The sequence below is a fragment of the Accipiter gentilis genome, chromosome 9 (assembly GCF_929443795.1).
Source record: "Accipiter gentilis chromosome 9, bAccGen1.1, whole genome shotgun sequence".
NCBI classification, from domain to species: Eukaryota; Metazoa; Chordata; class Aves; order Accipitriformes; family Accipitridae; genus Astur; species Astur gentilis.
The window spans coordinates 28070871-28092364 of NC_064888.1; the positions used below are offsets into that span (position 1 = coordinate 28070871).

Sequence of the window (21494 nt, forward strand, 5' to 3'; positions counted from 1 at the left end):
TATAGACGTCACTTGCGCCACGTGTCTCCCCTCCGAGGGGCGATGCGGCCGCGCCCCTCGGTGCCGATTGGCCCTGGCAGCGGTAGGCGAGCGCGGATTGGCGGCGGGGCGCGGGGCGAGGCGGGGCGCGGCGGGTGAATGAACGGGGCGCGCGGCGCGGGGCGGCGGCGGGACCCCGGTGCGGAGCGGCCCCGGGAGCGCAGCGGCACCCGGCGGACCCACGCCGGTTCGCCACCGCCAGGTCTGTGCGAGGGGCCCGCGGGCGCGTGGGCGGCGGCGGCGGAAGGAAAGTGGGTCACGGCGGGGCCCAGCGCCCCGGGCACCGGCGGGGCGGGACTGGACCTGCGTGCACCGGCCCGAGCCGGGCGCCTCCCGCGTTCCGGGGGGGGCCTCGCCCGCGCGGCTGGCCTCCTGCCCGGCGCCCCGGCCCGCCCTCTCCCTGCGGCCGCGGCGCGTCCTTCCGTCGCCGCCCGCCCTTCCTCACCGGGCATCCGGGCCGGATCCCGGGGGAGGCGGCCCGGGCCGGGCCGGGCGGCGGGAGCGGAGCCTGACGCCGTCTCTCCGGTGCCCGCAGCGGCCGGGGCCATGGGCACGCCGGCCTCGGTGGTGAGCGACCCTCCGGGGCGGGCGGCGCCCGCATCCCGCGGCCGCAAGCGAGCCTCGGCCAACATCTTCCAGGGCGTGGGGCTGCCGGAGCTGCGGAGCCTGTTCCGGAGCGGCGGGGCCGAGCGGCCCGAGGAGCGCGCCCGCCTCGTCTGGCGGTACGCGGGCCAGCGACGCATGGCGCGGGCCCTGCGGCGGCTCCGGCGGCGGCCGGCCCGGGATGGCGGCGGGATGGCAGCGCTGCGGCGATTCGGCCGCCTGCGGTAGGTGCGGGCCGGGGCGGCAGGGGAAGCAGGGCGGGGACGGGACGAGGGAAGCTAACACGCGCCTCTCCCCCCGCAGGATCGTGGAGAAGGAGCCGGAGGGTGGCCGCGGGGCAGAAGCACGCTTGGGGTCCACACAGCAGTGCTGAGCGACCGGGCCGTGGAGGAGCAGGGCTGCTGGACAGCAGGTGCTGGGACAGCCAGGCTCTCCAAGGACCCAAAGCCTACGGGACAGCATGCAACAGTTAATAAAAGGTGGACAGTGGTCACTGCGTGAGTCTCTGGCTGTGTCCTGCCAACCCTGGGCCTTGCCCTCGGGGGGCAGGACCTTGGTCCAGGCCCTTGTACTGGATCCGGTACGAGGGGAACAGCCCCGACTTGCTCTAGGGTGCTGTGAAGACACAGAGGCAGCCTGCTGAATGGCAGCTCTGTTATTCAGACAGTTGCATGGTTTAAATACATTACATACATTTCTACAGTGCATTAGAACAATACATTTTTGGGTCAGTTGGAGATGCAGCTGGGCCTGGCCAGAGAGCTGGGGGGGGGGTCTCACTGCTGCCCACCCTGTGCTTGCACAGCCAGTGCCAAGCCCCATCCCCACACAGGAGACAAGGGAGCTGCTCTCCCCTCCCAGGCTCAAGCAGCAGAGCCCCAACCTGCCTTCATTCCCCCCCACCCCCCAAAGATAGGCTAACAGGACAGTGAGACCCAGCACCAGCTTCGCCCAGCAGCAGAAGCCGCAGCCCAAGGCAAGCGGATGCAGGCAGCAGCCCTGGTACCATTTTAGACAACACAAGCCCAGCAGCTTCTGTTCTGGGGAGGAAGGGGCTTGCTGCCTCACCCACCCACAGCAGGCTTGCGGGATTGTCAGCACTAGGGCAGCCAGGAACCCATGCTGGCCCTCCCGTGCTCCCATCACACCTCCCACCCATGCAGCAGAAGAGCCCCTCTGGCCCTTCCCCTGCCCCAGCAGCCCCCTGCCACTCAAGGGGGCCCTAGGCACAGACAAGGCTGGCACCATGCCGGCTGCACAGCAGCCAGGAAGCTTGCTGGGAGCAGGGGCAAAAGCCAAGCAAGAGCAGCCGTGGAAACCTGGCAGGAGGGATGGACTAGGGCAGCAGAGGGGGAGAGGGTGCTCGCACCCACCCTCAGCCCTCTCCAGCTGGGGGGGGCTCCCACAGCAAGGGGGGCAGCACTAAGCTACAGCCCCTCCCAGAGCCACCTGCTCTTCACAAGGACAAGCCAGCACCTCTTTCCCCTTAGTGTCTAACTGCGCCCAAGCCAGCCCCGTGAGTTGTCCCTCATATGTCCCCTCCTCGAGCCCCCAGCCAGAGAACAGCCGTTCATTGTGGTCCCTGCTGCACCAGCGGGCAGCAGGAACTCCCCCTGAGGAAAGCAGCGTGCACGAGGTTGGGGCAGAGGAGGGACAGTGGAGGAATACAGCACACCCTCGGGGAAAAGGAGGGGGTATAACCCACTACAGGCCTTCCCAGCCTGGCAGCCGGCACGGCGGTGAAGAGGGCCAGTGGCTGGTGTAAAGGGCTGGACGGATCCTGGCCTGCACAGCCTGCTCATTCCAGCCCCAAGCAGGGGTGCTCAGAACTGCATGCAGGCTGAGGAAGGGAGACAGGGGGCAGGGTCCCAGCCACGCCACGGCTCCCAGCGGATTCCCACACCTCCCCCTGGGCTCTGCCCCAGGCAGGGCACCGAGCTCCGATGGAGCTGGGGAGGGACCATGCCCGACCTGCCTGGCTCCTCCAGTTCAGCTGCAGGTTCCTCCAGCCGCACCTGTTTGCTCTACCCAGAAGATTTGAGTCCCAGCCACAGGAGCCAGCGGTGGCCCGGCTCCTCTCGCAGTGCTAGTCCAAGGCGGCCAAGCCCTGCCCACAGCTCCCACAGCTACCACCATGAGAAGAAAGGCTTCCGGCTCTGGAAGCTCTGTGTGTAGGACTCGCTGGCAGTGCGCTGGTGGGAACGTGCTGTTTCCACAATCACAGGAGGCATCTGAACCAGGTGCAGGGGGCTCTTCCCGTCTTTCAGTGCCTGAGTCAGGTTCAGGATCTGTACAGCACAACAGAGCAATGCCTGAGCTGCCATGCCGGAGCAACAGAAAGCATCCAACCCAGCAACCTTCCTGCCACACAGGCAGGACGAGGCTCCATGCTTCACCCATCTGCCTTCCCTACACACAGCTTACCTGGCCTCTCATGACAGCAATCTGCTTGTGAAACTGACCCCTGTCAAAGCCAGGGTCTTTCTGCAAGAGAGAGCAGAGAACACAGTGGGATCCACCTGCCCCACGCTGTGCAAAAGATGCCTATTCCCCAAGCAAGCCTCTCTCCTCCTGTCCCGCAGGTTTCCTGCTTCTCCCCACACTGAATCTTCAGCTCCTGGCAGAGGGATAACGCTTCTATGCCTCAGCCCAGAAACACTGTCAGCAGCTTGGCCACCTTTCTGTCCCGTGCAGCCTTGACAGGGACCAACACCACCCCCACTTCTTTTCCTCCCAAGCCATCTTCACCTGCTCCCCCAGCTCACCTTGAAGAGCTCATACAGATCTTCCTCCAGGTCCTTGACAAAGTTGGGGTCTGAGATCTTGGGAAGAATCAGGTCCTTGATCTCCTGTGAAAAGGGGATTTTGGCTTGGGGCAGCCATGCCCAGTAGAATGGATCTGTGGGAGGAAGCAGGAGACATTAGAGCTGGGGAAGGCAAAGGATGGTGCCACATGCCCTGGGTGCCAGATCATCTGCATCTGGGACACAGGGTCCAGCACCCGCTTCCTACAGTCTCTGCTGAGGCAGAGCTGCCCATGAACCTAGAAGGTTTGCAGAGGGACAGCCCTAGCCCTCTCCTCTCCAGCCCTTGAGGAGGATGCCTGAGCACAGAGTTGTATGGCTTGCCAGGCTGCCCTGGCACAGCCTGAGGGACTCACATGCTCTCCAGGAGTCTGGGTGTTTCAAGGGAAAGGCCAAACCATTGTCTATAGCAGCCAGCTTAATGATGGGCTCCTTCACCACCACCCAGTCGCTGTCCTGGAAGCAAGCGGAGCATGTCACAAGGAAGCCCCCCCAGCAGGAACAGTCCCCCTCCCACTCCCTGCAGCCCCACTACCAGGATCTTTGCCCTGGCTACCACAGAGGCACAGCAGCCTCTTGCCTGTAGCATCATCCCTTGCCCACAGGGAAACACTGTCTGCTTTAGGTGAGAGCGGGACAAAGCTGCTCCCCCTCCCAGGCTTCACCCCAAGGATGCACAGGTCCAGCAATACCAGTTTCCCCCACAGGCCTAGCTGTATCCTCACAAAGTCCCACTAGGCCACAAACCACTAACACACAGGGCAATGAAAGGCCCAGGAGACAAGATCAGGCCTCCACATGCTCGGAAACCCAAGCCAGCTGGGAAACTCCCAGCCCATCTGCCAGGCCAGCAGCTTGCAGGAGCAGAGCCCCCCCATGGAGGCTCTGCTAGGGATGAGCCACTCACCCGCACACCCGCACTGTCCAGGGGACAGTCGTACTTGATGAGCCAGTTGTCGTTGCCCCGATCTGCAGGTAGATAAAACCAGCTGTGTCAGTGCCAGGCCTGCCTGCCCCATACCTGGCAGATTACTCCTCCTCTGACCCAGAAGTGAGACAGACCGGTTTTAGGCCCAAACTCTACCCCAGAGCCCTCAAGCTTGCTGCAGGCCTGGGAAGCCACATCGACCCCCACAGAACCAGCCCTGTAGACTGGAGAGGTCCACATATCCCCAGCTCACAAGAGAAAAATCAGCCTGCAAGCCCCAGAGTGCTACCCCGGACCCCTTCCAGCCTGGCAGGAACTCAGAAGCCCAGCATTGAGATGGAATACAGGGGTAAAATGAGATGCTGGATCTCTGGATGTCCCTGGACCCTTGCAGCTGGCAAACTTTCACCCCAGCACCATGGTGGATCCAGATCTCCCAGAACGCAGGGCAGCAGCCAGAGCATGGCCAAAGTGGTAGGCAGCCACAGCAGCTGCACTCTACCCAGAGGCAGCTGCCACCTGGCAGCAATAAAGTGGTGTTGAGAGGAGTTTTGGGTGCTGGGAAGAGATGCCAAGCCCCTGCTCCCCTCCCCTTTCTCCAGCTGGCAGGAAGTGAAGGCACAGTCAGCATCCCATGCCAGGCAGCCAGCCCTACCTGTGTTCCTGATGATGTAGTCTAGCACCACCAGCCGCTCAAACTGCAGCAGCAGCTGCCGGTTGGTGTTCTCCGGGAGCGGCTCGGCTTCAAACCTCCGCAGCCAGTAGTCAGCATCCTTGTAGCCTTCCACAAAGAGCTGGAAGGACCCCACCTGAAGCAAGGAGAGGCTGCATTACAGGAGGCTGCAGAGGACAGAGAAGCAGCAACAGGCAGGCACAGAGGCCAGCAGCCCTACCTTGGGTGGCAGACCAATGCGATTGAAGCGCTGGCCAACTTTCGGCACCTTCTCCAGGGCCAGCCTCTTTCCTCGGGACTTCACCCTGTCAATGGCACTGTAGTTAAAGGTCTCACTGGCCAGATACACCACCTGGGGGGACAGGAGCGCAGATGTCAGCAGGGGCACCTGGCAATTCTCACAGGACTGGTTGATAAAAACAAGACACAGCATTTCCCATGGCTCTGCCCAGCACAAAGGTCCCCACAGCTTGAGCAGGAGCACTCCCGGTCCAGAGGTCTCAACACAACATCTCCAAGGTTAGCAGTGCCACAAGACAAGGCACAAGCAGAGCTGTGCAGAAGCACATGAAAGCCTCCCTGGGACGAGATCCCAGCAGCTGTCCCCTCACCTTCGTGCGGGGAACAATGTTGAGTTCCAGTTTCTGGTCCACCAGGCTGGCGCCTGCCTCCGACAAGTAGCCCTGGTTGAGGACGAGGCAGTCTCTCCCAAAGCAGCACGGGCAGCACAACTTCTGCAGCCACTTGGTCCACTTGGGGTTCAGCTGCCCATATGGCTCCTCGTTCTTGGGCTTGAAGACGCCAATGATTTTCTGTGAGTGGGAAAGAGGACAGCTGACTCAAGGCAGTTGGCAGAGTTGGAACAGCCCCGCCCCCCCCCCCGCCCCCCCCCAGCCAGCCTGCAGTGGGGACTCTCAGGAATGGGCTCAGAACAGCCCCCTCACCAGGGCAATAACTAGCCCCTGGGACCAGGCAGACCCCGCAGCTCCCAGGAGGGAGGCAGGCAGGCAAGACCCGGGAGGGACCCTTCCCCAGCTAGTGCCCCATCCCACGAGAACAGGGTGCTGCCCAAAGACCTTCATACCTGGCTCATGCACCTAGAAATGACCCTCCTTGTCCCAAAAGACACCAATGATGATGCTATCCCCTGGTAAACATCCCAGTGACCTTTGGACAGCTGGGGAGAGCTACTGCTCACTGTTGCTCACTACATCCAAGCAGGAGAGGGAGGGGGACAGCGATCTCTGCCCTAGCTCCAAAATCCATTGAACAGAGCCGATCTCGAACTAACCAGAGGAAATGGGACCAGAACAGCCAAGCAGCTGGAGGATCCCTAAGGAGCCCAGGGCTCTGCGCTGGGGGGTCCAGCTAGAGACAGCAGAGAGGCTGGCTCTCTGGGTACACTGTGGGCAAGAGGGCACAGGCAGCTCCAGACTGGCCACCAGTTAGTACCAGCAGCACTTCCAGCCCCTCAATCCAGCCTTGCACACATCAACCCAACAACAGGGCCAGCAGCGCAGGTACCCCATCGCTGCAGAGGGCACAGAAATCTGGCATTAGGCACTGCACCATCACTAAGCCAACATTGCCAAGCCACACAGCTGAGACAAGAGCCAAGGCAGGAGCAAGGCCACCTGCCCCCGCAGGGCAGGCAGCCCCTGCTCTGGGGTGACTCAGCAGCACACACGACCAGCCCTCCTCCTCATGGCTGGCACCAGCCCCAGCCTGAGTGGGTGGCAGTTCCCCAAGTTGAGCTCCTGCCACAATGTGAAAGCGGGACATGTATCCCAGCACCTCAGTGCAGAACCCCAGTTTGCCAGGGGCCAGAAGCCAATCCAGGGCAGATGGGAGCAAGGTTTTGTCCACCAGGAAGAGGGAGAGGAAGCGTTTGAGGGAACAGGAGCACTTCAGCCATCCCCAGATCACACAGAGGAGCCACTTCGCCTGAGCAGGCAGGAAGGCAATCCCCACATCAGCCCCACGTGAAGGCACAGAGCTGCCAACGTGTCCTTGGACCTGAGCCTGCAAGAGGCTTGTTGGGAGCTCTAGCAGCACGGTGCCCTGTGCTCCATGGAGCCAGACCAGTAGACCAAGGCCCAGCTGGGCAGGGACAGCGCAGGAGTGGAAGCCAGAGGGCTGGCAGCACAGCGTCCCCTTCCAGAGAGGCCTGTGCCGGGAGAAGCACTGGCAGGGAAAACAGGTCTGCCTGGCACCAGCAGCAGGGCAGAGGGAGCCAGGCTAGCCCGGAGGCGCAGCCAGCACTTGGGGTAACTGCAATCGCTGGGGAAGCATGTCCCAGGTAGGACAGCTCAGCCACAAGGAGCCCAGAGGGAAACAGAGACAAAAGAAAAGGTTTTGCCCCAATGCCCTTACCCCCTGCCCTAACCTGCCCACCACAGCAGCCCACTGCAATCCCTCCCATGCCAGCAGCGCAGAGGTTTTGGTGACCCTGGGCAGCAGCCACAGAAACCAGACACACACCACATTTGCTGACAGCAGGGCAGGTGGGGGGACCTGCCAGGTGAAATGGCCAGGAGTGCGCAGACTTTGGCTCCTCACACACATCTTCCACCAGCCCTCGCCGCGCTTCAGTCTCCCATGGCCTGGCAGCCTCCGCTCTGCCATCCCCAGGCAGCTCATCCAGCCCAGTGACGCCACATCTTGTATTGGGCAACAAGAGGGAGCAGGAGGAAGTATGTATTGCCCCACAGCCCACCATCTCAGCAGGGACCTGCCTGCCACAGCTCCCAGAAGCCAGGCTCCACCTGAGGCAGGAAAAGTAGGGCATGCCAGAGACCTGCGAGCCCAGTCCTGCTTCTCAAGAAGCATCCCAGCGCACACGCAGCAAGGGAGTCACGGGATGCAGCAACAGCTCAAGTAATTGGGCTGGGTGCTGCAGGTCACAAGACGAGCCACCCCGTGCTGTGCACATAACCAGTCAGTGGCATGGAGACGGCTGCCACACAGCAGACCAGATCTATGGGGGACCAGCCACATGTTGAGGTCTTTCCCTCCATTATATCGGCTGCGCAGCCACAGAGGACGTATCTAACTCCAGTCTCACAGGCCAAAAACCAGCTCAGCTCAGCTCTCAGAGTCACAGCCCTAGGGCTGGAGACACCACGGTCAGGAGATGCTGATGCACAGGCCTGGGAGGGAGGGTGACCCTTCCTCTTCGGGCACAGGAGCCACAAAAGAGGCTGAAGCAGCGCTTGGGACACAGCGGCCCCCCGCTCTTGCCGCTGGGCACCTGCTCTTCTCCCCGGGGAAGCCTAGGGCAGCCCCAGCCGCTCCTACCAGCCCCCCCGAGGCCGCTCACCCCCGGGCCAGCATCACCAGCTCCCCCGGGAGCGCCCTCCTCCCGGCTAGCGCCGCTCGGCCAGCGGGCCCCGGGCCCGGGGAGCGACCGGCCACCCCCGGGGCGGGCACACGGGGCCGGCTCACCCCCTGCGGGTCCTTGACGAAGTAGCTGCCGCTGGAGCCCTGCGAGATGCGCTCGGGGAAGATGCCGCGCTCGCTGGCCAGCTCGGCCCGCCGCACCACCTCGGCGAACTCGGGGTCCTCGGGGAAGTCGTTACGCTCCCGCTGGGCCGCCGCCGCGGCCGCCGCCGCCTGGGCCTGGGCCTGCGCCGCCGCCTGGGCCTGCGCCTGGGCCTGCGCCGCCGCCGGGCCCCGCGCCCCGCGCTCCAGCAGCGGCTGCCGCTCGCGGTCGCGGCCGCCGGGGGAGCCGGGAGGGGAAGGCGGCGGGGGGGCGGCGGGCGGGAGGGCGCGCACGGCGCCCCCCGGCAGCCCGTAGTCGGGGGCCTGCGCCCGCTCCGGCGACACCAGCGGGCTCGTCTCGTCCATCGCGCCCGCCCGGCCCCCGCCGCGCCGTGCCGCCCGCGCCCGCCGCTTCCGTCCGCGTCACCGCGCCGCCACGCCCCGTCGGCCGCCCCGCCCGGACTGGGCGTCGCCGTGCGAACCGCGCCCGCCGCGGGGGCGGCTGCGGCCGCGGATGAGGCGGGCCTGCGGCCTCCGCGCCTCGCACCGCTTGTCTGTCGGGGCCGGGGTGGGGTGGGGTGGGGAGGGGGCTCCGCCGCGCCCCCGCCTTGGACGCTGACGCCAGCGCCCCACACAAAGATGGCCGTCCGGGAGCGGCAGCGCCCCCCGCTGCCCTTCGCAAAGATGGCGGCGGGGGCGGGGACGCGGCCCCTCCGCCGACACGCCCGGGGAGGGGAGCGCCTTGCCCCGCACAAAGATGGCGGCCGGCGAGGGCGCGCCGCGAAGCTGGCCAGTCAGCAGCCGCGTTGCTAGCGGTTGCCGTGGAGACAGCCAACGGCGGGCGGGGATGGACGCTCGCGGCGTGGCACCGCCCGGCGGGGCGGGAGCCTGGCAGGGGAGGTGCCCCCGCCACCGCCCCTCGGCGGGACCCCGGTGGGGAGCGGTGCGGGCGGCGAGCGCGGAGCCAGGTGAGCGCGGACCGCGGGTCCCTGCGCCGCCCGGCCCGCCCGCACCGCCCCTGGGCAGGCACCGGGCCTGCGGCCGTCCCCACGCGTGTCCCGGTGGGGCGTGCCTGCAGCGCCTGTGGGCGCATCAGCCGTGGGTGCATGGACCCGGTGGGGCGTGCCTGCATTGCCCGTGGGCGCATGGACCCGGTGGGGCGTGCCTGCATCCCCCGTGGGTGCACGGACCCGGTGGGGCGTGCATGCATCGCCCGCGGGCGCAGCAGCCGCGGGTGCATGGACCCGGTGGGGCGTCGATACAGTGGGGCATGCATGTGTCAGCTGTGGGTGCAGTTGCCACCTCTGGGCACGCTGCCCAGGTGGGGTGTGCGTGTGTCCCCCTGGGTGCATGGCACGGGCAGGGTGCGCATGCATGGCCTGGGGGTGTGTGGCCCACCTGGGTCGTGCACCCCTCGCCCCCCGTGCGTGGCTCCAGCCCGTGGGTGTGCGGCCTGGGTAGGTCGTGGGCTCAGAGCTGGAGATGTGCGTGGCTCGGGCTGTGCTGCATGCATCACCCCTGCTTGCTGTGGGTGCGGCGTGTGCAGGGCTTTGGTGTGGGTGGGTGCCAGTGGGGGAACATCCAGCTGCTGGGCAGGCTGGGTTGCTCATAGGGCAAATGCTGCCCGTCCGCCAGATGAAGTCACAGGTCCAGGCGCAGGCCATGCTGGTGGAGGGACCCCTCCCCTGCAGCAGGCGTTAACAGCCCCTGGCAGCACCCTCTCCTCCTGCTGGCACTGCTGGAGGCCTCCCGAGAGGTGCTGGGCAAGCTGCACGCTGGGCAGCCTGTGCTGAGCCCCTGGTCTCTGCCATCAGCAGAGAGCACTGTTCAGTCGCTGCTGGCTTGGCTGAGGGCCATATCTCCTCTGGACACAAAGCCCTTGCAAGCTCCCTGCTGTGCTCCCGGGTGCTGTGCCTAGCTGGGTAGCGTGGCTCAGCACCCATCTCTCCAGGGACGCGCAGCCCCGTGTGAGCAGAGGTACCCCCTTTGGAAGCGGGGAGGCCCTTCCTGCCACAGGCACTGCCTGAGCCGCACCAGGAGCCATTGGAGAGGCAGCACCCAGCCCACCTGTGGGGCTGTCTCCATGCTGGTGACTTCCACGTGTGCTGGGGAGAGCTGTGCTGCGTGGCTGCGGTTCTGGGGTTGTGCAGGCCTCCGGGGGGCTGCTCGCTGTCAGCAGGCAGGTTTGCAAACCCTGGGTAGCCAAGCAAAGCCCTGGAGCCCCAGGGTCCTCTCTCCACTGTTCCTCTTAGGAGGAGCAGCCACTCCATGCCCGGGGTGTGACCCAGGTCTGCCCATCCTTGATGCTGGAGCTGGAAGCCCCACAAGCTCTCTGCTCCCTCCCCTGAAGAGCACAACCCAGCAAGCATTTCCTCTCCAAAATGCCTGTTTCTTTGTGGGACTGCCTCAGCAGAGCTGAGGGCAGCCCCTGGCCTGAGCCTGCCACCAGGGAGCTGTGCCAGAGGCAGCCAGCTCCTGCCACACTCTTCTTCCTGCCGCTCACTCACGTTTCACGGGGCTGTGACCCCCATGGGCTCACATCGCCCTGAGCCCTGCAGTGGGGCGGGCAGCAACCCGAACCTGGCGGCTGGGGTTTCAGAGGCAGGGCAGGGTGGCCGTTCTCCTGGGGTCACCTCCTCGTCTGCAGTGTGCCCCAGCAGAGCTGTCCCCAGGGCAGACGTGTGCCTCTCCGTGAGCCAAGGGGATGCAGGGGGTCTGGGTGAGCCGGGCTGCTCCCTCTGCCCAGCAGCCACCTTCCGCACTTCTCCCTGCCAGCTCTTGCCCTGCGCTGCCGGAGGCTGTCACCATGACCCTCACCAAAGGCTCCTTCACCTACTCCAACGGGGAGGAGTACCGAGGCGAGTGGAAGGAAGGTGAGACGGGGCAGGAGGGGATGGTGCTGCCTGCGCCGGGGGCCCAGCAGCTCCCACGTGCCTGCACAGCACCACGCCGGGGTAGTCCCTGCCTCCATCTGTTCAGTGCTGCCCATTTCTGCCCTTGCCTAGGTCGCAGGCACGGTGTCGGGCAGCTGACGTTTGCTGACGGCACCGCTTACGTGGGGCACTTCGAGAACGGTCTCTTCCATGGCTGTGGTGTCCTCACCTTCTCTGACGGCTCCAGGTGAGCATGGCACCCCTGCATACACTCCCCCTGGGCATCCCAACTTGCCATGGGGAGCTGCTGCCTCAGGAGCTCCTCCTGTGCAGGTACGAGGGGGAGTTTGTGCAGGGCAAGTTCAATGGCGTCGGCGTCTTCACCCGCTGTGATAACATGACCTTTGAGGGCGAGTTCAAAGGCGGGCGCGTGTACGGCTTCGGTGAGTGCCCGGCAGCACGGTACAGGCAGCCGCAGCCCCACGCGGCCCCTGTTCAGCGCAGCCCCGTCCAGTGTCTCCTGCTCTGTCCCTCCAGCCCCAGCCCCGGTGGGTGCTGCTCCCTGCCCCTTCACTGCCAGCCCTTCCCTCCCCAGGTCTCCTGACCTTCCCTGACGGCTCCCACGGGGTGCCCCGCAACGAGGGCTTCTTTGAGAACAACAAGCTGCTGCGGCGGGAGAAGTGCCCAGCCGTCATCCAGAGGGCCCAGGGTGCCTCCAAGTCTGCCCACAACCTGACAGCGTGACGGTGCCCCGCGTCCCCTCCTGCCGCAGCGGGGACCCCCCCACTGGGCACTGGCTGGCCCCGCCGGCCCCGGAGCAGGGATGTGGCACTGCTGGGTGCCCTCCTGCCCTCCGTCCCCACCAAGCTCCCCTCTGCTGAATCCCCAACGCTGGGGAGGACGGGGCCCTCCGCTCTCTACCCAAGTGCCCCAGGGCAGCCGTGGTGCCTTCTCTCTGGCTATAGCCCTGGCACCTGCCAGAGCTGCAGGGGACAGGGTGGCCGGGGCTCGGCCCCTCTGCCCCCCAGGAAGGCTGTGGACCACCAGGGCTGCTAGCCTGCTGCAGAGGATGGAGCAGGGGTGTAGGGGCTGGGGCTGGGCCCTGACCCCACTGCCAGGGTGCCTTGGCCAGGGGCTGCTGGCTGGACCACGTGCCCACAGAGGGGCAGCTCCTGGCCCGCTTTGCTACCCTGGTTCTGAGGCAGGGTGGGCACCCCAGGCACCCCATGGCCTGTGCTCTCAGCTCTGGGTGACTGGCCATCCCCCTGTGTGCCCTGGCCAGGGCTACATGGTGCCTGCGGAGGACCCAGCCTGCTCTCAGGACCAGCTGGTGGGCTGTGTTCCCCTCATCCCTGTGCCAATCCAGTCCACCCGCTGCCTTGGGGACATCTGCAGCATCATCCCCACCAAGGGGGACTGGGGGATGCCCAGCCTAGCCCATGTCCACTGCATGCTGGGGGAGGGCAGGAGCAATGGCAAGCAGGGTCAGCCGGAGCCTGGGATGAGGGGCATGAGCAGGGCTGCATGGGGTGTCAGGGCTGGGCAGGGCGGGTGGCGATAGGGGCATGGTGAAGGGGCAGGCAGGGTGGGCAGGGGGCACACAGGTCCCCATCTTGCCCCCCGCACACATCCTTCATCTCCCCCCTGCGTGCCCACCTTCACCCCCAGTGTGGTCTGGCTGGCCGCGGCGTGGGGGTCCTGGCAGCCCTTGCAGCCCGGTGGTGGGCTGCAGGGGCTGTGCCCTCCCTGCCAGTCCCTGCCCGCACCGGTCCCGTGCCTTGCCGTGACCCTGCCTTGTGCTGCTGCCTGCATGGGCCTCAGCTGAGTAAACCACGTTGCCAAACACCCGGGCTGCGTCCTTTTTGCAGGGAGCAGGGACCGGGTGGGGGGCTGCTTGCGCAGGCAGGACTGCAGACAGAGCGGGGGCAGCAGGTTTATTCCCAGCTCAGGGCACAGGGATCCATCCCTTCCCAGGCGGGGATGGCGGGACCCCAGGGGCTGGCACGGATGCAAGGGTGGCCAGGGGGTGCTGGGTGTCCCCCATACCCGCTCTGCCCAGGGCAGCCCTGTCCAGCAGGAAGGAGTGAGATGGGTGGCTTTCTCCTGGCCCCGTCCCAGTGTCCCCACCACAGCCCCAGCTCCCAGGGTCCCTGGCTCCCACACCTTCCCAGTGTGGGAAGGGGCGTGGGGGAACCCTCACAACCAGCCATTGGCACTGAAGATGCCCCTCAGCTCCTCAACCTGGGGGGAGCTCAGCGGGGCCAGGGGTGCACGGCAAGGACCCCCATAGTAGCCAAACCACTCCATGGCCTTCTTCAGTCCCGGGATCCCAAACCGGCGGGTGACCTGTGGGAGAGAAGGTGTGGGGGCTTGCCGGCTCCCATGGGACAGGGTGACAGGCTTCATGGACCCAGCTCCTGCTGACTCTGCTCCTTGCTCGCCATCACTCCTGCCCTCCCCCATGTGGGGCTGCAAGGCTGAGCAGGGTGCAGGGTGGCTTCAGCCCCCCCATGAAGTGCCCACCGTGGGGTGGGGGGCAGAGCATGGCCACGCAGGGGAGCATCCCTGTAGCATGGTGGGCTTTTTGCAGCAGGGACGAGCCACCCCACGGTGGGGTGGGGGGCCTGGGTAGGAGCAGCTCTTCCCCCCATCACTGCCTATAAATAGGTAGCAAGGCTCCTGCGGGGGGTCAGGCAGGTGCCCGCCGCCAGTGGACACACTGTTCCTGGCACGGTAGGGCTGGCATTTCCCACCCCAGCCTGGCTTGGCTTGCTGGCCGGTTGCTGTGCCATCCTATTCCCCCTGGACCACCGCTCCACCCCCCACAGCCTCAGAGACCTCCATCCTTTGCCACCCCCCGGCTCCGCCATGGTCCAGCACCCCCACCCCTCAGCATCCCGGGGGGTGCTGCCTGCTCACCGCCAGGTTGGGCTCGATGAGCCGGTGCTGCAGATTGCGGGCCTCCTGCCAGCGCCCCTCACGGCACAGGCTGTCCAGCTGGCACAGCGGGGCCCCCAGGACGTTTGCAAGGGCACAGACCCCCCCACAGGCACCTGGGGAACACCAGGGCACGTTGGCAGCTGGGTCAGCACGCTGTACCCTGCCAGCAACTCCTGGGCATCGCTGCCCCTCGCCTGCCTCCCCCTGCCCAGCTCCCAGTCCCCTCCAGTGCCCCCAGGGCAGCACCCCGTGTCCCTGGGCAGGCAGGGGCAGCAGCACCTACCCAGGGCGTAGCTCGCCAGCAGGAAGCCAGCTGATCCCGCCAGCACCTGGAAATCCTCCTGCCGTGTCTTGTGAACCATCAGCCCCATGCGAGTGATCTGGGGAGAGACATGCTGTGCCCTGGGGCAGGCATCACCCCGTCCCCCTGCTGCAGGGCTCCTGCTGGCACCCCCGGGATCCGGGGAAGGGCTGCAAGCCCCAGCTCCCCATTCCCATCTTGGGGCCAGGTTTAGTGGCAGCTAGCCCAGGGAAAACCCTGCCCCACTCACATCCCCACCGCTGTCCTTGATCCCAAGGATGTTGGGGTGCTGAGCCAGGGTGAGGACAGCCTCCAGGGGCAGGTCCAGGCCAGTGTTGGCAGGGACGCTGTAGAGCACCACAGGGATGGGGGATGCATCAGCAACCTGCGGGCAGCCAGGCAGAGCTCAGCAGCTGGGGTGGGTCAGAGACATGTGGGACATGCTCCCCATCCTGCTGCCCCAGCTGGGACTGCCAGCGGGCACTGGGCATGGCTCACCTCTGTGTAGTGCTGCACCAGGGCAGCGCTCGTCATGCCCCCCCGGTAGTAGCAGGGTGTCACAACCAGTGCCACATCAGCCCCCGCCTCTGCCATGCTGACCGTCAGCTCAATGGTGGCCTGGGTGGCTGGGGAGGAGGCAGAAGGGTGAGGGATGCCCCGAGGGTGACACATGGCCCCCACACTGCCCATGCAGGCACTCACATTCACAGCCCGAGCCAGCCAGCAGCAGGCGGTCCCTGGGCAGAGCCCGGCGCACGCAGCTCACCAGCTCCAGCCGCTCGCGGAGTGCCAGGTAGGGGTACTCCCCATTGGAGCCCAGCACCACCAGCCCTGAAACACAAGCATGTGGAGGGCAGGGCTCTGGCACAGGAGCAGGATGTCCACAGGGCTGCCGATCCTGCCCTCTCCACACCCCACTCTGAGATGGACACCAGGCACCCAAGTGCCTCTTGGGCCAGGAGGCTCCTGCAGGTGCCCCGCAAAGCCCTGGGCTCCCCTACAAACGGCACATGTGGGGTATGTGCCCCCCAGATGGCAGTGCCCACCTGCACCGCCCTGAGCACCGGCAGTGCCATCCCTTACCCAGGCACCCTTATGTGTGCCGTACATGCACCATGTGTGCCGAACACACCCTGCATGCCTCCGACCCCAGAAACTGCCCCACACAGCACTGCTAGCGAGGCATTTATTGGTGCCCGCAGCCAGGCTGTACTGCCCTGTCCCCGGCTAGGACACACAGACCCCTTCCCTGGGACCCTGCTAGCACTAAGGGCACAGGCAGGCCAGCTCCAGCCCAGCACTGCCAGGCTCTGCCGCCTCATCCAGGGCTCCAGGATGCCAGGAGGGTTGGGTGTCCCCATCATCCTCTCTCCCTTCCTTGCCCCTGGGCACCCAGACAGGGCTCTGCAGCCCACAGTGTGCCCTCTCCTGTCCTGGTCCCCACAGCCCTGAACTCACAGCCTGGCCAGAAGAGGGGAGACCCCAGGGCACATCACTGTGACCCCCAGCCTCTTCCTGCAGCTCGTCTCCTCCCATGCAATCCATCCTGGGCAATCAACAGATAGGCATCTCGTGGCGCTGAATCTGTGTGAGTGTGCACGAGTGCGCAGAGGGGAGGTGCAAGCCTGCAGCTACATGTGGAGGATGTGTGCAAGCCTGCACACGTGTGCAGTGTGCATGCAAGCATGCACTGGAGTGTGCAGGGGTGTGCAAGGACACACGCATGTGCCTGGGCTGCCCGGGCACTTGCCGTGCAAAGGGCCCCCCATGGGTCACGCAAGGGGCTGCCAGTCCCAGAGCAAAGTCCAGCTGGAGGCCGAGCACCCTTGGGAAGCCAGCAGGCTGTCTGTCCGCTGCTGCACAGCCCCTGTGGTGGGCAGGGATGTGGCAGGAGCCTGCATGGAGTGGGGCGGTGGGCAGCACTTACCTCGGAAGGGGATGCTGGCATAGCGGCACAAGTTTCCCTCCAGCTGGGCATAGTCCACCTCCTGTGTGGCCGAGAAGGGGGTGGTGAGGGGCGGGAATATGCCCCTGAGGTTCAGTGTGTGCACTGGTCCTGGCTGGGCGCTGAGCCCCCGGCGCTGCCCAGGGGCTGCCCAGCGCAGAGCTGCCAGGGCAGGCCGGAGGGGTGAGACAAGGCAGGTGCTGAGCGCCATGGTGGCTGGGTGCTGCCGCCAGCCGTGCCGCCTGCCCTGTCGAGGGGCTGTTAATGTTTGACGGGGCACGTGAGGGACCTGCAACCCGGCTGGGTGGACGATGTGGGGGGTTGTACCCGGTGAGCTCAGAATGCTCTCCCCTCCTCCAGGACCTGGCTGCAGGAGCTCAGCACCCCTCCGGGTGAGCCCTGGCCACCTCAGCTGTGCTTTCTCTTCCAATTGCCAGCCCTGGCAACCATCCCTCTGCCACCTGCCGTGCTGCAGGTCCAGGGAGGGAGCAGGCATTGCAGGGAGTCCCAGGGCTCTGGGCAGGGTTTGCCTGCTCTGGGTGTTGGTGTAGGGTCTCCTGTAAACACGTGAGTGGGAGCATTTCAGGGTAAGGAGCAATGAGCACTGCACTCAGCAGAAGTGACCCAGCCTCCAAAGGGGCCACCGTATCCCCCCTGGGGAAGGCTTCAGTGGAGAAGGCAGGAGAACAAGCAGCCATCCAGCCCTGCAAAGTGGCTGCCCGGCAGGGGTATGACTGCTGCTCTGCAGCGTAACCCCAGCCTCCAGCACGGTGTGGACCAGGGTTGAGCTGCCCTCGATGTAGTTTTCTGTCCTGAGCTTGCCCAGGTGGGACTTTGAAGCACTGCAGGGCATCCCGCAGCGAGGACTCCCACCATAGAACCACTTGTGTCCTGTCCCCATGGTGTCACTGACACTTGAGTCCATGTGCTAGGAGGCAGGACACGTCCATGCTGCCCGATAACCCAGTTCCCCGGATAACCCAGCTTCCCCAGCCCCATCGCCCCTGGCACAGGCTGCCCAGCCCCACAGCCCCCTGGAGGTGAACGCTGCTCTTTGCTGGCTTTTATTGACATGGACAAGTCTTAGCTGGATCCTGCTCCTTGGAGCAGAGCCCAGTCCCCGGTGCCTGCCCAGCACCGTCACGCGGGGACCTCCGTCTCCCCCTGAGGCTGCTCCTTGGTCTCCAGTGCCTGGCGCGTGTCCACCTGCCACTGCTGCACCAGGTCTGTCGGGGTCTTGCCAGCCTGCAAGGGCGGGCAGAGAGAGGCTGGGGCCAGGGCGGCGTGACATGGTGGGGCAGCAAATGGCCCTGGTGCCGGCCCCCCTGCCCACCTGGTTCTTGGCCATCATGTCGGCCCCGTGCAGGAGCAGCATTTTGATGATCTTGTAGCGGCTCAGCCGTGTGGCGTCATGCAGCGCCGTGTCGCCTTCCTGCAAGAGACGCAGCCTGGCTGGGGATTGTGGTCCAGTTCCAGGGACAGGGACCCCCTGCCAGTCCCCGGCACTGCTCGCCAGCTCCCCGCACACCCACCTCCCCACAAGGACAAGGGGGACGGTGCCTGCCCCAGCTCTGGCTGTGGCTGCCAGCGCCCTGGGGCAGGGATGCCTGTGTATCCAGACATGCCCTGCTGCAGGCGCTGGGAGCCCTTGGAGGAGTCAGCCAAAGGAGGGGGGATCAGTGTTTCCCCCCAGTGCTAGCTGTGGAGCCACAGCACTCACCCTGTCTGGGGAGTTGATGTCCACACCACAGTGGATGAGGTGCTCCACAATGTCAGGGTGCCCGGTCCGGGTGGCCACGTGGAGGGGGGTGCTGAGCAGCTTGACGGGGAAGGAGATGGACATCAGAGGGCATCAGCACCCACCCCTGCTAACCCAACACAGGGCCAGCCCTGGACCCTCGGGGCATGCCCATGCCCCTGGCACAGCCCTGTGCCCCCAGGCTCTGCCCTGCACACCTTGTCCTTCAGGCTGAGGTCTGCCCCGTGGTCCTGCAGCAGCTTGACAGCATCCAGGTGCCCACCCCGGCAGGCCCAGTGCATGGCGGTGCAGTCCAGCTGGGCACAGAGGGCCACGTCATGGCATGGGACACTCCCACCCTGTGTCTGTCCTCCACCACCCCAGCTGGTCCCCGTGCCCTGGCTGAACTGGCAGAGCCCTGCCAGCAGCTACCTTGGAGGTGGGGACAGCACTGCCCTGCTCTTGGGACCCCAACCCTGCTGTTGCTCCAGCTGTGCCATGCCCAGAGGCTCAGACCAGCATGGAACTGGGGGCAGGATCCGGCCTCACCCGGTCCCTGAAGTCAACAGTGGCCCCGCTGTCCAGCAGCTTCTGAAGGATGTCCGTGTGTCCCTCCAGTGAGGAACGGTGCAGGGCCGTGCGGTGGAACTGGGGGGATGAGGGACCACATTGGCAGATGGATCCAGCAACCCCTGGCCCAGCCTGGGTGTACCCCAGCCCCGTCCTGGGGGTCCCAGCCCCTACCAGCGGGGCATGGCAGCAGGGCATAGGTGGGGGGTGGCCCATGGCCGGGGGGGACGCTACCTCATCACACGTGTCAGGGGAGCCACCGTCTGCCAGAAACTTCTCGATGACAGGCATCTTGCCCTGGACGGCGGCTCGGAGGAAGGTCTCCGGCTCCACAGGACCCTCCTGCCAGCGGGACGGGCTCAGGGCTGGGGCATCGCAGGGGTGCAGGAGAGGGCACAACACAGGGGCCCCCTGCCCTGCTTCCCCAGGGAGGTCCCCAGCTGGCAGGGTGAGCCAGGGGCTGGCCTGTGGGGGCTCCAGCCGCTGTCCCAGCAGCCCCTCTCCCACACCCTGGGACCCTCCAGACATACAATCTCCAGGGGCTCTGGCGGTGGGGGGGGCTCGGGGGTGGCTGCCCGTTCCTCCCTGCGCTGCCGGCGCTGCTTGCGGAGCTCGATGAGGCGCTGGATGCTCCCCACATCAATGATCTCCCGCCGCAGGTCCACTGAGCTCTTCCGCACCCGCTCCTGGCCCTGGGGGGGACACAGGGCGCCCCATTTGACTTCTCTGTGCCCAGCCACCCCCCCCCCCCCCCATGCCCCAACTCCCCTCACCTTGACGGCCTCGAGGCCCCGGTTCCTGGGGCCACGGCGTTTCTCCTCCTCCAGCTCGGGTGTGTTCATCCGTTCCACGGCCGGCGGCTCCCATGCGCCATCCTCTCTGAGTCGCTGCATGGGGACGGGGGGGCTGCATGGTCCCAGCCAGGCATGGAGCAGCCCCGCTACCTCCGTCCCCAGCCCGCTGGTGGAGGTGGCTCTGGGCAGCCCTTGGTCTTGCGCTTGCCCACCTGCCCTACTTGGCAAGCTGGGCACCTGCCTGCTGCTCAACTCTGACCCATGGGCAAGAACTCTCAGGTTGGGAACCTGATGCCCCTGAGAGCCCTTGGCCACCTTGCTGCATCCCCCGGGATGGCAGGGTTGGTGCGAGCCTCCTCACATCCGAGTCCCTAAGGATGGACACAGCGCAAGGCAGGTCTCTGCCGCAGCCTGGGCAGGTCCCCCTGCCCTATGGACCCACCTTCTCCTCCTCCTCCTCCTCCGCCAGCTTCTGCTCGATGAGCTCCTTGGCTCGTTGCACTTCCAGCTCCATGTCTGCCTGTGGTGCACAGCCCTGTGCAAGATGCAGCTTCTCCTCCTCACCACCACGGGCAGGGAGCGCCCAGCCCTGGCTCCCGGTGCTGCCGGCGACTCCGCTGGCCGCGGGGCTTTATGCCGCCAGCCCCTCCGTCCCGTGGCCCAAGGGCACTAACAGCTGTGGCTGCTCCACATGACTGGGGCAGCTTTGCCATGAGCTCACCCTGCTGCTTTCTGGTGGCCCTGGCTCACCTCCACAGCCCGGCACCCTCTTAAAGAGACCCACTGCCCCCCCCCCCCCCCGGGGCTGCCCAGGACCCCTGTGCTGGGTGTGGGGAGCTGGCGTGTACACAGCCCACAGCAGCTGGTCCAGAGAGGCTCAGCAGAGCAGGGACATGGTCCGGGGTCACTCCATGGGTCCTGTGTACTACTCACCCTGGGCAGCCATGATGCTCCCCACGGCTCCCATCACCCCATTCCCATGCAACTAGATGCTACAGCACCCACCCGCATCTCCCAAGGCTCCCTGGCACCCGGGGAGGGGGTTGCTGCCCATCCCAAAGGGAGGCGATGGGGCCTCCCCAAACCTCTCAGCCAGCAGCAGGCAGCATGTCATGCCAGAAGCCACAGTCCCTCTGAGCCGCTTTGGAGGATGATCTCAGGTGCGGAGCGTCCCGAGCAGTCCTGCCAGGGCTCCCGGTGGCTGCCCGACCTCCCCTGCCATGCACGGGCAGCCTGGCAGTGGGGCTGGCCTCACGTGGGGCCGGCGGGCAGAGCCGGCAGCTATTCCCGGCAGCAAGAACATTGTTCAGCCCCCCCCCCCCCCCCGCCCCGGGCTTTGCTCTCCCCCTTTGTAAGATGAGGCCAGCGCTGCCCTGTGCCGGGACAGTTAATGCGCTGGGCACCAGCCCCCAGCACAGGACCTGGCAGAAGGACAGATGGGGACATGCCACTGTCATCCTCCTGGGCAGTTCCGAGGGCCACCCTTGAGTGCCCTGTCCTATGGGTGCCACAGCCTCTGGCTGTGGAAAGGTATCATTTTCACCAGGACAGGCAACAGTGGCCACAAAGGTGGCCCTGGGACTGCCCCCCTCCATGGACTGTCCTGCCTGGCCCCAGGGCAGACACAGGCTGAAACCTTCGGAGGGGAAGCACCAGGAAAGGCATGCAGTGGCCCCACACTAGCAAGCAGTCAGGATGGTAATGGGATGATGCCAGCAGTGCTGAGGAAGGGTCCAGGCAGGCAAAGAGCTGGGGCTGGTGGGACGGGGTCGGGGTGGCACTGGGGAGCAGAGCTGGGGCACGTGG

The 21494-nt window shown here is 65.8% G+C and overlaps 5 protein-coding genes across 9 annotated transcripts; 2 read left to right on the top strand and 3 right to left on the bottom strand.

Annotated features, from left to right (window-relative positions):
• Positions 1-138: 138 nt before the first annotated feature.
• Positions 139-1131, top strand: AVPI1 (arginine vasopressin induced 1). Its single transcript, XM_049810739.1, has 2 exons — positions 139-866; positions 946-1131. Exons 1-2 carry the CDS (start codon positions 139-141, stop codon positions 1013-1015), a joined length of 798 nt encoding a protein of 265 aa, XP_049666696.1. The 3' UTR covers positions 1016-1131.
• A 93-nt stretch (positions 1132-1224) lies between these two features.
• Positions 1225-8920, bottom strand: PI4K2A (phosphatidylinositol 4-kinase type 2 alpha). 2 transcript variants are annotated; one of them, XM_049810737.1, is made up of 9 exons: positions 8492-8920; positions 5659-5859; positions 5268-5399; positions 5030-5183; positions 4354-4415; positions 3803-3902; positions 3408-3541; positions 3067-3126; positions 1225-2930 (listed from the first exon to the last, which is right to left on the bottom strand). In XM_049810737.1, the coding sequence occupies exons 1-9, from the start codon at positions 8891-8893 to the stop codon at positions 2769-2771; spliced, it is 1407 nt and encodes a 468-aa protein (XP_049666694.1). In that variant the 5' UTR covers positions 8894-8920; the 3' UTR covers positions 1225-2768. The 2 variants fall into 2 exon arrangements, with proteins under 2 accessions (XP_049666694.1, XP_049666695.1); XM_049810738.1 differs by lacking the exon at positions 8492-8920 and adding an exon at positions 7529-8485.
• A 494-nt stretch (positions 8921-9414) lies between these two features.
• MORN4 (MORN repeat containing 4) lies at positions 9415-13225 on the top strand. Of its 2 annotated transcripts, none has more exons than XM_049811122.1 (5): positions 9415-9495; positions 11303-11400; positions 11533-11647; positions 11734-11843; positions 11996-13225. In XM_049811122.1, exons 2-5 carry the CDS (start codon positions 11334-11336, stop codon positions 12142-12144), a joined length of 441 nt encoding a protein of 146 aa, XP_049667079.1. In that variant the 5' UTR covers positions 9415-9495; positions 11303-11333; the 3' UTR covers positions 12145-13225. The 2 variants fall into 2 exon arrangements, with proteins under 2 accessions (XP_049667079.1, XP_049667077.1); XM_049811120.1 differs by having other exon boundaries at positions 9437-9495; positions 11229-11400.
• A 183-nt stretch (positions 13226-13408) lies between these two features.
• HOGA1 (4-hydroxy-2-oxoglutarate aldolase 1) lies at positions 13409-16797 on the bottom strand. Its single transcript, XM_049810536.1, has 7 exons — positions 16569-16797; positions 15344-15472; positions 15140-15267; positions 14892-15026; positions 14624-14720; positions 14320-14453; positions 13409-13746 (listed from the first exon to the last, which is right to left on the bottom strand). Exons 1-7 carry the CDS (start codon positions 16795-16797, stop codon positions 13597-13599), a joined length of 1002 nt encoding a protein of 333 aa, XP_049666493.1. The 3' UTR covers positions 13409-13596.
• Positions 16798-17651: 854 nt separating this feature from the next.
• On the bottom strand, positions 17652-20898 carry ANKRD2 (ankyrin repeat domain 2). 3 transcript variants are annotated; one of them, XM_049811245.1, is made up of 10 exons: positions 20131-20898; positions 19901-20059; positions 19668-19781; positions 19425-19586; positions 19129-19236; positions 18874-18972; positions 18543-18641; positions 18307-18405; positions 17920-18018; positions 17652-17831 (listed from the first exon to the last, which is right to left on the bottom strand). In XM_049811245.1, the coding sequence occupies exons 3-10, from the start codon at positions 19734-19736 to the stop codon at positions 17727-17729; spliced, it is 840 nt and encodes a 279-aa protein (XP_049667202.1). In that variant the 5' UTR covers positions 19737-19781; positions 19901-20059; positions 20131-20898; the 3' UTR covers positions 17652-17726. The 3 variants fall into 3 exon arrangements, with proteins under 3 accessions (XP_049667202.1, XP_049667200.1, XP_049667201.1); XM_049811243.1 differs by lacking the exon at positions 19901-20059; XM_049811244.1 differs by having other exon boundaries at positions 19668-20059.
• Positions 20899-21494: the final 596 nt, after the last annotated feature.

Coding starts and splice junctions, on each gene's coding strand:
- MORN4 (XM_049811120.1), top strand. CDS start 11,232: ATGCAGGGGGTCTGGGTGAGCCGGGCTGCTCCCTCTGCCCAGCAGCCA. Junction 11,401..11,532: donor CCGAGGCGAGTGGAAGGAAG/GTGAGACGGGGC, acceptor GCCCTTGCCTAG/GTCGCAGGCACGGTGTCGGG. Junction 11,648..11,733: donor ACCTTCTCTGACGGCTCCAG/GTGAGCATGGCA, acceptor CCTCCTGTGCAG/GTACGAGGGGGAGTTTGTGC.
- ANKRD2 (XM_049811243.1), bottom strand. CDS start 20,202: ATGGAGCTGGAAGTGCAACGAGCCAAGGAGCTCATCGAGCAGAAGCTG. Junction 19,237..19,424: donor CGCCAGAGCCCCTGGAGATT/GTATGTCTGGAG, acceptor TCCCGCTGGCAG/GAGGGTCCTGTGGAGCCGGA. Junction 17,832..17,919: donor ACATGATGGCCAAGAACCAG/GTGGGCAGGGGG, acceptor CCGCCCTTGCAG/GCTGGCAAGACCCCGACAGA.
- AVPI1 (XM_049810739.1), top strand. CDS start 139: ATGAACGGGGCGCGCGGCGCGGGGCGGCGGCGGGACCCCGGTGCGGAG. Junction 867..945: donor CGGCGATTCGGCCGCCTGCG/GTAGGTGCGGGC, acceptor CTCCCCCCGCAG/GATCGTGGAGAAGGAGCCGG.
- PI4K2A (XM_049810737.1), bottom strand. CDS start 8,893: ATGGACGAGACGAGCCCGCTGGTGTCGCCGGAGCGGGCGCAGGCCCCC. Junction 5,400..5,658: donor ACATTGTTCCCCGCACGAAG/GTGAGGGGACAG, acceptor CTGTCCCCCCAG/GTGGTGTATCTGGCCAGTGA. Junction 3,127..3,407: donor ATCTGTATGAGCTCTTCAAG/GTGAGCTGGGGG, acceptor TCTCTCTTGCAG/AAAGACCCTGGCTTTGACAG.
- HOGA1 (XM_049810536.1), bottom strand. CDS start 16,797: ATGGCGCTCAGCACCTGCCTTGTCTCACCCCTCCGGCCTGCCCTGGCA. Junction 15,473..16,568: donor TGCCAGCATCCCCTTCCGAG/GTAAGTGCTGCC, acceptor CTTGTGTTTCAG/GGCTGGTGGTGCTGGGCTCC. Junction 15,268..15,343: donor GGCTGGCTCGGGCTGTGAAT/GTGAGTGCCTGC, acceptor CCTCCTCCCCAG/CCACCCAGGCCACCATTGAG.